This window comes from Gossypium hirsutum, chromosome D11, assembly GCF_007990345.1.
Source record: "Gossypium hirsutum isolate 1008001.06 chromosome D11, Gossypium_hirsutum_v2.1, whole genome shotgun sequence".
NCBI classification, from domain to species: Eukaryota; Viridiplantae; Streptophyta; class Magnoliopsida; order Malvales; family Malvaceae; genus Gossypium; species Gossypium hirsutum.
The window spans coordinates 5,547,782-5,559,884 of NC_053447.1; the positions used below are offsets into that span (position 1 = coordinate 5,547,782).

The 12,103-nt window shown below is 34.2% G+C and overlaps 3 protein-coding genes across 3 annotated transcripts; 1 reads left to right on the top strand and 2 right to left on the bottom strand.

The window, feature by feature from the left end:
- Positions 1-616: 616 nt before the first annotated feature.
- On the bottom strand, positions 617-6,947 carry LOC107911719 (endoplasmic reticulum-Golgi intermediate compartment protein 3). The gene is made up of 12 exons (XM_016839621.2): positions 6,671-6,947; positions 6,374-6,481; positions 6,184-6,266; positions 5,532-5,607; positions 5,346-5,413; positions 5,069-5,153; positions 3,932-4,053; positions 3,751-3,834; positions 2,400-2,546; positions 1,479-1,587; positions 1,272-1,391; positions 617-1,042 (listed from the first exon to the last, which is right to left on the bottom strand). The coding sequence occupies exons 2-12, from the start codon at positions 6,459-6,461 to the stop codon at positions 969-971; spliced, it is 1,056 nt and encodes a 351-aa protein (XP_016695110.1). The 5' UTR covers positions 6,462-6,481; positions 6,671-6,947; the 3' UTR covers positions 617-968.
- Positions 6,948-8,481: 1,534 nt separating this feature from the next.
- LOC107911722 (AT-hook motif nuclear-localized protein 16) lies at positions 8,482-9,948 on the top strand. The gene has a single exon (XM_016839623.2). It carries the CDS (start codon positions 9,004-9,006, stop codon positions 9,760-9,762), a length of 759 nt encoding a protein of 252 aa, XP_016695112.2. The 5' UTR covers positions 8,482-9,003; the 3' UTR covers positions 9,763-9,948.
- Positions 9,913-11,702, bottom strand: LOC107911720 (pentatricopeptide repeat-containing protein At2g42920, chloroplastic). Its single transcript, XM_016839622.2, has one exon. It carries the CDS (start codon positions 11,621-11,623, stop codon positions 10,016-10,018), a length of 1,608 nt encoding a protein of 535 aa, XP_016695111.2. The 5' UTR covers positions 11,624-11,702; the 3' UTR covers positions 9,913-10,015.
- Positions 11,703-12,103: the final 401 nt, after the last annotated feature.

The following is a 12,103-nucleotide window of genomic DNA, read 5'->3' on the forward strand; positions in this document are numbered from 1 at the left end:
AATGATTTTTTTTTGTTAGAAAAACAAATTATGATATTTAATTTTTATTCAAAGCTAATATTATATTTATAAGACTAAAATTATAAAATAAATAAATTTAAAAAACCTTTTATTTTTATCAAACAATATAATTATTTTCTATAAAGACACCAAACAATTCTATAACATGAAGGTGAAAATGTGTTTTCAAGTCTATGTAGTCTTGTATATTTGAAATTTAACCATCCTACTTTTATTTTAAGGAATGTAACCTCTCTGTTATTTATATTTGATAAATGCGAATCCGATTGTTAATATTGTTAAAATCCTTTTCCTAAATTCGTATTCATTGCACTGTCATTCGTTTTTATTAAATGACTATTAAAAGATGTCGCACAAGTAAATTTAATAAAAAACTTTTAACAATATTATCAATTAAACTTAAAATTTGAAAAAGTAAAAGAATTAAATTCTTAAAAAGATCTGATATAAATTCAATACTAAAAAATAAGCATATAACTTTTAGCACTTAATTTTTTAATTTACTGAACAAAACATTATAGTTTAATTTTTAAGAACACCAATTAAATTTCTTAATGATGAGATTAAGCTGCCCTCTCAAATAAGCTCAGCGTGATAAGTGAGACAATGATAAATTTTGGTCATAAAAATCAAACATAAGAGGTGTGCATAATAGCCAGTCCCAAACCCCTTTTTTTCTCTCTTTCTTGTTCCTTTTGATTTTAGGATTACAAAAATGATACAACTTAAAAGAAATCTTAATTCCCATTATATCCGACCCAACACAGCATTGAATAATTAAGGAAAGCCACAGCAACAACCATAGAGTACCAGCGGGGTATATATATATATATATATATTCTTCTGTCTATAATCACTCTGCATTATAATTGATTTTTTTGAGACATCGAGACACATTAGATGTGAGTTGCTGTTGCTCTTGCACTCTGAACTGAACCCAAACTCTTCTACCGATATGCACGCGTACCGCTTGCTTTAGTCACTTCTTCAATAAGCCTATACATCCAACGATCTAGCATTCCTGTTTTTGCATCACATAAAGTGTCGGTTTAGCATACGAAAGTATATGCTCAGAGGTTCAAATCACACCCAAACCCATATTGAACTTGTGTAAAGTACCAAATTACACCCAAACGCCACATAATTAATTTTGACCACCTAAGATTCTGCTTTTTGGCCTAGTTGAACTTTGAAGCACTTGTAAGTATTTTTTTTTTTGGATAATTTAATCATGACCATAGGTTGCAAACCTGTTAAAGCGAATGTCCCTCCCAAGACAGCACAAAGTCGAGTGATAAAATGGAGAAAGCTTCGGCGCTCTTCTTTTATTGTCACAGTGATTGGTGACAAATCATACAAAAAGTAAACAGCTGAACAGAACGGTAAAGTAATTAGCAACCACTAACCAAAGGTGCAAAAGAAGTAGTGATGTTTACAAAGCCACACATCCAACTAACCTGGCCAACTCCTATCATACTCCTTCATAGGGGAAAAGTATTCAGAGACAGAAAACTGATTTGTAGGCAAAACTTCTTTCCAGATATATCTGTACTCGGTAGGGACAATCTGCAATGTAGTGAAGACATCACTTGGATGAACAGAGATGTCCAAATAAAGCAACTCATTTCTGAAGTTATAGACGCAAAGAAAGATAGAGGGAAACCGAAATGGTACCAAAGAATGTAATGTGCAAAATGAAAGAGCTTGTTACAATTTTATGGAATATACCATAAAACTATACTTTTACAAGGATCTAGAGTTTGGAGCATAAAGGTAGAGCAGAAGAAATGTACCTAGAGAGCAAGACCTGTTAATGCTTATAGGATGTTGCAAAAGAAGAAAAAGGATAGGTATGAAAAAAATCTAGGGTCTCCTTTTAAGTGAAGGACGAGAATAATCACAATTAACAAGGTGCCCTTACTGCTTTGCAGATAGGCATGAAAAAAATCTAGGGTTTCCTTTTAAGTGAAGGATGAAAATAATCACAATTAACAAGGTCACCTTACTGCATTGCAGATAACCTTTTTGAACCAACCAAAAAGCTTTATATTGTGCCTCTTCCCAACCAATCATACACCGGTAAAATAAGAGATGATACAAAGTTCAGATAGTTATGTGCTAGATAACCAATATAATTTGGGCTCAAGCACTAAAAGAGAGAAAGAGGATGCAGAGGGAGGCTTTAGCTCTATTTATAAACAAAATAGCGACCATGCATGATTGTACTACTTACTAGATCATCAAGTTCATCAACCAAAAGACAATTACACAATCAATTCAATGCAGAAAACATGGATCATCAGTGTGGGTTCATTGGAAAGGTTGAGTGGCATTTGCCACAATCTTTGGTAAATAAAGAGAAAGCTTGAAATAGAAACCTTTATGTAATACTTGAATGTTCCACTTGTTTCATGCAAAATCCGCACTGTACCATCAAGCGGGTTGTGGAGTCCTGGATATTTTGGCCCGAATGATAAATCATGAATCATATGACTTACATTGACATGCGTTGCTCCTCCAAAGATCTGTGAGCAAAGAAGAAAATATTGTAAATAAATCTAGCACATTCTTGCAAACTAAATTTAGAATTTCAATTTCTTCACTGTAAGCAAAGTTTCAAATCTTCGGCTAAATATGTACCAAGTATCCACGGCAAGTTTGGTCAGCTGCATGTGCTTGTTATTTAAAAAGGGGATGATCTATCTCTGGTGTATATGTATTAAAAATATATTATTAATAGTAATTTTAGAAGACATAAAAGGACAATTTCTTTTCACCCGTTTTTTCCCTTCCTCCTCTTTCTACCTCACTCCCTCTCTCTAACTCTCCCTTCTTTAATTCATTCAAAAACAAAGCCCAGAAATCACTAACATTTCCAAAATCTAGCACCAGCTGCCATAGCTTGCCACTACCGATCAGCACCAAAACTTCCCAAATTTCATCCAAAGCTTCCTCTAAAACCTCTTGATCCAATTTCCCACATCACTTTCTTCCCCCCCCCCCCCAAAAAAAAAACAGAGAGCCTAGATCTAAGAAATCAACCCATGCATCCACCCCAAATATAGCCATCCTCCAGCACTCCAAAAGCCCCAAATTCCCGTAAACCTCTATAACTAACCTAACCCGAAACCCTAGGAGAGGGCAGAAAAAGGAAATAGGTCACTTGCATAATAGGGGACCACAAAATTTATCAACTAAACACGTTTCAGAAGAGCAGGTTCGAGTTAAATTCAACACCATATGTCCAAATGTGGCATAATATTCACGTCTATAAAAAAAATAAACAGTAAAACTTTGTACAACTAGTTATCTTGATGAAAACTATTTACAAATTAACACATTAAAAGCAGAAGAAAAAGAAAATAGGTCATAATAATCATTGTTATTTTATTATATTTAAAACTTTGAATTGTGAAGGTTTTCTTTCTGTTCAAAATTTTGCAGCATACAACTAATTATGCCGTAGGATGATGGTAAATAAATATTCATATATTTTATTCCATTAAAAGATAAAAATTAGGGTGTTTTTCTTATAATAATAATTCAAAACATTCAATAAAGACCAAAATGGTGAAAAAAGAAAAAAAGTCATGCATTTCACTATCAATCAAACACCAACAAGAAACCTCACACGAGCTATCACTAGATGCACTCTAGCCAAGAAGCTGAATACATGCATGATTTAGGATATGACATCAAATTAGATTGCTATGAGAAAAGGTTAATAACCATTTGAGCAACATAAATGTTTAACCCATGAACGGAGATGTGAAAGTTTCCAGCCACCCTTTGGACATCTAATACCCCATAAACCTGCACAAATGTTACGTTAATAGATCAGTTGACTTTATACTCTTTCATTTACAACCCTTTTGGGGCCCCAAAAATAAAAACCCTATTGAATAAATACCCGGCATCCTTCTCCATTGTCCAATGCTTTCTTCACCTTCTTGATCATATTTTCAGCTTCTTCATTGAAGCCAAGTGCATGAAGCTTCTTGTCAGCATCATCATGATGTTCATTTTCATCATCTGGTCACATTTGCTAAAAGAAATTAATTATTTAAGCCTTAAAATATCAGGTTACAACTATTTCTCATTTTCTATATATACCTCACATGAACCATAAATGACCTAAACAAAGTTGTAAATTTTTAAATAAATAGATACACACTTTGATGTATCCTATAAGAAAGAAGTAAACACTCAGATTTATCTAAATAAAATCTGCAGAGCAATTTGGTCATTTTGACTAAAGTCAAAGATAAAAAATCTAGAACTTGGAAATGTGGTTTAAGCCACAAGTCAGAAATATTGCTTAATAATTGATCAAACATGCTTATGCTTCATTTTCAAAGTGACTCATATCTTTTATCAAAGGAGTAAAGCATGGTTGTTTTAACATTTCATACCTTCTTTATGTACTTTTACTCCCTCTATGCTTATTCTACCCATCCAGCCCAAAAATATAGGAAAGAGAGAAAAGGCAAAGTATGACTATCAGCAACATTGGGAAAATTCTAAAACGAGCTCCTCAATATGAGCTTTCCATCAGCTCCAATATTACCAAAACATTACAAAAGCTGTAATAATTTGTGTAATTGGTTAATGTTTTGTATAATTACACAAAACATTACGAAAGTTGTAATAATTTGTGTAATTGGGTAATGCTTTGTGTGATTGCGTAATTACACAATACATTACAAAAGTTGTAATAATTTGTATAATTGGGTAATTGTTTTGTGTAGTAGAAGCTTATGGAAAGCTTATTTTAGAAGCTCACCCTAAAAGTTCTCGCAACATTGCAAAAGTTGTAATGTTGTAATAATTTGTATAATTGGGTAATTGTTTTGTGTAGTAGAAGCTTATGGAAAGCTTATTTTAGAAGCTCACCCTAAAAGTTCTCGCAACATTGTGCAAGGGATGTTGCATCCTCCATACATATAATAATGTCCAGAAAATATATCCATGCACTGTGAACATAGATAAATCTCCCAAAAAGATAAACTAAAACCATGAGGTAGATGTACAACACAAAGGATAATACCGTGCTTGTGAGCAGCATGCTCCTTTTCCACAAGGTCAGACAAATATTCAGTGCCAATGATATGACCATGACTGTTCAGGCGAAGCTGCAGAAGGTTTAACATTGTTAGCTATATAACAAACATGGAAATCTAACCAGAAATCCTACATCCATTTCTAAATACACTCATTTCCAAAAGAGGGAAAAAGGACCTCCTAAGAAGAATGCCATATTCATTATTAGTACATGATGATCATTAAAACAATAAAGTCTTGCTGACAATAAAAAGTTGTCTTACTTTCCATATGTTAGTATCAAGATCCACTTCATGCTTGCCTGACATGTCAATGGCGTCTACACTTAATACTGCAAAAATAATATAATAGACAAACAGCCAACAGTCAATATTCTAAATGAGATTAACAGAATTTACCAAAAAAAAAGGACAAAGAGAGGAAGGTTTCATTAGAAGAGATTTACTAACCATCGCAAGGTAATGAAGGAAATGTCATATTAATGTGAATTGGAAGTGTTTCTCCACGTTTCAAGTCTACAGACATCTGACAAATAACTGTTCAGTTAGATCATCTCACCTAACCTTAAAATCTCAAACTACTAAAGACATCTGACAAATAACTGTTCAAAAGTGGCTGCTGAGTTGCAACTTGCAAGGATTAGTTAAAATCGTATACATGATAATTGCATGCAAAAGATGTTGGAATTGTTGTAATTAGACTTTAGAGGGACTAGTATTTGGCAGGTCAGTAAGTTTAAGTAATAGAGGAGAAGATAATATTGATATGATTGCAGAAGATTATTACATAAAAAAGAAAGCAAAGGATTAAAACCATTCATTGTCTTCAATTAGAAGCCTACACAAAAAAGTATCCAACAAACTAGCAAAAGAAGATGTGTTCTACAGAAGCATCATTTATGACACCCAAAATTTTGCCTATCATTCTATTTCAAGCTGAGATACAATAGAACCATGTTCAAGGCGGCAGACAAGTCTTTTTCAAATTTGTCTTTGGTGTGATCACGCCCTATGGGCAATACCATTATTCCATCCAAACAAATTCAACAAAATAAAATAGGTAGCAGCTATAAATAAAACTGCAAAAAAAAAAAATGCAAACCTGATGAACAGTGTACGTCGAAAGATAATAGGTAAGCTCGTGAAAGAACAGCGTGGTCATTATCACTAAACCAACGATGGACACTATAATAATGAATTTTACCAGGAAAAAGAAAAACAATTAGTACTTGTTCAAATGAATAAATAACATGATTTTTTAGTTGAATATAAGTTAACAATTGACAATTCACCTAATGCTCCCGATTGCGTCTTCTGCAGCAGATGTTCCTCCGCGCGAGGAAACGCATCCAGATTTTTAATAGCTTGCTTCACGCCCATCTTCCCTCCTTTTTTTTTCTCTACCAAAAACCCCCCAAACAAAAAGTAATATGAATTAATTAGAAACGTTAAATATTTAAATCAATCGTCGCTACCCTAAACCCTAAAACAAATTAAAAGGAAACGAAGAATTAGGGTTCGTTAGAACCATAAAAAAGAAACCGAATGTGATCTGGTGTCAAATTAGGGTCTCGTAACAGAATGAATACCTAATCGGGATATTGTTTTGGGGGAGTTTGTTGTGGCTGTTTTCTAGGAGCAGCTTCGAAATCTTCGTAAGGGGGGGCGTGGGATGAATTTTTGTTAGCCGTCAACTCCGACAGCAAGCCGCCTGGATTTTCTTTTCTTTTTTTTAATTTCTTTGTGAGAAAAACATATCGGAACCCGGAAGCCCGCCCGATTTGAAACTGAATTCAATCTAATTTATCATAGTTTGCTCGCGAAATTTGATAAAATTTCCCCTTTGGTTTTTTTTTAATATTAGTTTTGAAATTTGACATTTTTTCAAAATTAATCCTTAAATTTAAATTCTATTAAATTAAAATGACTTGATATTCTAAAATTATACTGTAATATCACTTACTTTTTTTTAAAAAAAATATGCATTTTATAATTTTAATAAATTTTTAATAAATATATAATTTTTAAAAATATTTATGTAATGATGTGGCACAATATTAAAATACAATTTTTAATGAAATTTAAGTTCAAGGGTCATATAAAGGTTATTGTTAAATACACAGCAAGTGAAAAGTAAAAATTTCAATAATAGAATTAGAATAATAAAAAATATCTAAAAAGAAAATAAATAAGACACTTGTCCATTGTGATATTTTAATTTTATTTGTGAAAATTTTACTTTATATTAATATTTCGCCTAATAATAACCTTCTATTAATAATTTATTATAATTTTTTTAGTAAAAAAAATAACTTCAACAAAATTAAATCTAATAACACATTCATCACTAACATCGACTTACAAAAAAAAAAACAAGAGAAGCTTTGAGATGTAAACACCAAATAATGAACTTCAAAATCCGAAGCTTGTGCCAAATTCACCTAGTATACTCACCTATTTCCTTCTCTAAAAATGCAGCATACTTCTTATACCAACTTTTTCTAACTAACGAAAGGTAGTCCCTTAGACTTGATAATGACCAGGCCACTTGATCTGATTCAAAGATTCATTTGAAAAGTGAGAGCGTTTGAATAAAAATATAGGTATAAAAATTAGGTTTGAGCAAAAATAAAAAAAAAGGACTCATTTAGAAAACAAGTCAAGCCTCGAGTAAGTTTTTTTTGGTTTGGGCTTGGCCCAACTGAGATTGAAAAAAAAATTATTGTGTTTTTTTTCACTGTTTTGCTGCTTTTCACTATTATATTGCTATCATTTTGTTAATATTGTTTGAATATTATATAACTCTTATTTTATTGTTAATTTTATTACTATATTAAGAGGCATTTGATTGTTAAGTTGCACTAGTCATTTAAGTATAAATTTTTTTTTTTAAATTTATTTTCAATTTGTTGAAAAATATTTATTTTAACACTTTTAGTGTATTTGATGTATTATATTTTTTAAATATATTTTTATATAAAAATATTATTAAAAAATTTTAATACAAGTCAAGCTAAGCTCGGATTTTAGCTTTTTTATCTGGGCTAAACTTAAATAAAAATTTAGGCTCATTTTTTGAGGCCAAATCCACTTATCAAACGAGTCTGAAATTTTATTATGGCCCAACTCAAACCCTTACCTGACCTGATCCATAATCATCTCTAAAAAGTACTCAAAATATGCCGGAAATCTTCGAGCCCAATGTATATCTTTTAAAACAATCATTAAATTATTTTAAAAAATAAACACATTAATTATAAACATAGATTTTCTTTAATACAATTATTATATTTGTAACAATTAATTCATACTCAGATTCGCACAAAACTAATGTATCTTGGAGCCATGTCGTCCAACCTATACGAACTATTGTGTTTGCTATCCGCCCAATTATGGTCGCTACAAATGATGTATGGTGCACTAGAGTTTTGTGAATATATCATTACACATACAAAAGTATAAAAATCCAGAAAGAGAAAGCCTTAGATATCCACTGCAAGGTTTCTGAATTGCAGTTTGAAGATGTTGGAGATCACAATTCTAACACTAAACCAACCATAAGAAATTATTAAAAGTGCAAACTAATAGAAGTTGTCTGGTAATGGCTTCTGCCTCAGCATTGTATTCCATCTCATGTTGGGGTATGTTTTGTTTGTTGTCTTTTCTGTTTTATCTACAATGTCTTTTAATATTTGTTTTATTGCAGAAGCAGAAATTTTTATGTGTGTATTTGTTGGGAAAGGCAATTAACATGATTGAAAAGGGTCAGTTTCAGGTAGGCAGTTGGATAAAGTAAATGCATGGATACAAGGTTGGTATCACTTAACCATCTCCTACCCTACAATAATTCTTTACTAATAAATTTATTGATTGAAACCCACTACTTAAACTGACATGCTGGACCAGTTTCTGCAAATTCTGAATGGGAGAAGCCATAGATTTGAGAGTGCTTATGGATCATGACAAAGAACAGGACAAAGAATTTCATGCAATGCTAATGGCTCCCAAAATGCCAAAGGCAGTGAAACCAGTCATTGCAGCTGATGGTGACAATGTTAGGCGGCCTCGAGGGAGGCCAGCAGGCTCCAAAAACAAACCAAAACCACCCATTATCGTCACTCGAGAAAGTGCTAATGCGATAAGAGCCCATGCAATGGCGGTGAGTTCAGGTTGCGATGTGAACGAGAGCTTAGCTAACTTTGCAAGGAAAAAGCAGCGTGGCATTTGTGTGCTTAGTGGGAGTGGGTGTGTGACTAATGTTACACTCAGACAACCAGCTTCATCAGGTGTAATTGTTACTCTGCATGGCCGATACGAGATTCTCTCCTTGCTTGGATCGATCCTGCCCCCTCCAGCCCCACCGGGGATCACGGGGCTAACCATTTACCTGGCTGGCGCTCAGGGACAGGTTGCTGGTGGAGTGGTAGTCGGTGCACTCATTGCATCCGGTCCCGTTCTGGTCATGGCTGCATCCTTCATGAACGCCACCTTCGATCGTTTACCATTGGACGAAGATGAAGTTGCAACAGCAATGCAGAACCAATATGGTCACCATAATGGTCCACACCATCAGCCCGACGAATCCGATCTGTATGGGATGCCGCAGAACTTGATCACCAATGGAACTACACCTCCTGAGATGTACTCTTGGGCACCAGGACGAACCATGTCAAAAACCTAACCCGGAATAGCCAGCAATTCTTCGGAGATTCTCACATCCTCCAAATATCCTCATTCGGCTTCATTGAGTATACCTGTGTAGGACATATATGTAACACATGTTACTATACACTTAAATAATGGTAGACTTAAAACATGTCTGCAGCACCAATTAACGGAATGGAACTATTGCCATTTTTTGATCCAAGATATAAGCATAATCCTACAAGGAAAAGCACCAAATATAATGACCGAGTCCTGAGTTTGAAGCTCGTTCATTCCTTGTATTGTAAAATGAGTTTCAACTCATTCAAAACAGGGTATATCTCCTTTGCTTGAGGGTGCAGCCTTCCACCAGAAACAAACTCATGAACTTCACCATTAACTTCAATAAGACTACACCCTGGTTCTTTCTCTAATTGCTTCTCTTTTACTAAAAGCCTTTGCTTGATGGCTTCCTCGAATTGCTTATTTGCAGCATAAACATTAGACATAAGTACATATCCAGAGCTTTCATCTGGATCAAGTTCAATAACATGTTTAACTGCCCTTTTTGCTATCTCAACATTTCCATGCTTCCTACAAGCTGAAAGCAAAGACCCCCATATAATGGCATCTCCATTAATGGGCATACTTGTTATTAACTGTTCTGCATCTTCAAGGAACCCAGCATTACCTAGCACATCAACCATGCAACTGTAGTGCTTAATGGATGGCTTGATTTTGTATTTTTCAGTCATCAATGAGAAGTATTGCCTTGCTCTATCCACCATCCCTCCATGATTACAAGCCATTAGAACACCAATGAAACTGACATAATCCGGTTCAAGACTCGAAGACTCTAGCTTAGAAAACAATCGAATCGCTTCTTGTTCACATCCATTTGTAGCTAGGCCTAAGATCATGGCGTTCCAACATGACAATCCTCCCTCGGGATACGTTCTGAAAACTTGTAGAGCCTTTTCAACATCCCCACACTTGCAATACATGTCTATAATTGCAGTAACAAGAATGACATTCAACTCAAAGTTTTGGCTCAGTACATAATCATGTACCCATTTTCCTTGTGTAATTGCTCCCAAGCAAGCACAAGCATTTAGCAAACTGACCATTGTGAACTCACTAGGCCGAACATTCTCTCCTTGCATCTCTTGAAACAGCTCCAATGCTTCCAAAAACTTACCATTCCTAACATAACCACTAATCATTGAATTCCATGAAACAGTGTTTCTCGTTGCCATTTTATCGAACAGTCTCCTGGACTCATCAATCTCTCCACATTTAGCAAGCCCCATAACCATGGAATTCCAGGCGACAACGTCTAATTCCATTTCTTCTTCATCAAACATTCGCCAAGCTTCACTCAAAAGCCCACAATTCGCATACATGTAAACCATTGTGTTTCGTATAAATTGATCACAGTCAAGACCCTGTTTTATAACTCTCCCGTGAAGCTGTCTCCCATCAGAAGCCAGACCAAGTTGAGCATATGCCTTAAACACAGAAGGATAAGTTAACCTTCCTGGTTCCACAGACGAATAAACCAACATGTCAATGAAAAGAGAGATGGCAATTTGCGGGTTAGAGCTTCGAGAGAAGCCTCTAATGATGACGTTCCAAGCAAAGAGATTTGGGTTTTGGATTCGAGTGAAGACGGAGCAAGCATAGTTGATGTCGCCTGCTGGAGATGCAGAGAAGGCCAAGACACGGCTAGCTGCTATAATGTCATTGAAAAGACCAGTTTTGATGAGTTGGGCATGGATTTTTTTGAGGTCGTTCATGGTGGTGCACTTGGTTTCTAGTAAGGAGAGGCATGGCTGATCTGATATGAACTTGGTTATGGAATTTGGAAACGGTTTTAGGCAGGAAAAACTTTGAAGCATCGATTTTTATTCTGCTGCTTGTTTTCTGCTTTCTTACTCTCTGTATGTTATCCACAAAGAGGAAAGAGCACAGGTTCTACGCATAGGGCTGATTGTTTTTTTTTAATCAAGGATTATTTCCATCTAACATCCCCAAACTTAGACTTCATTTTAAATTAATCTTTAAACTTCAAATTATTCTAATTACATCATTAATCTATCAAGGTGATATCAATTAAGTCATCTCATTATTAAAACCATTAATTTAGCTATTGCATAACCAGCTCCTTTTGTAGCTACTGCCGCTATTTTCTTGATCTATCTAATTGGGGAAGGAAGTTTTCTTTATGGTATGCCTCATCTTCCTATTTTTATGTGTTAAAATATATGTCAAATATTATATGACATAATTTTTGTTGCATAACTTTTAAAGTAAAATTGAAAAAAAAAGAGTGAACGATAAAACTTTCGTACAAATTTTAAAAATCTCAAAATTAATAT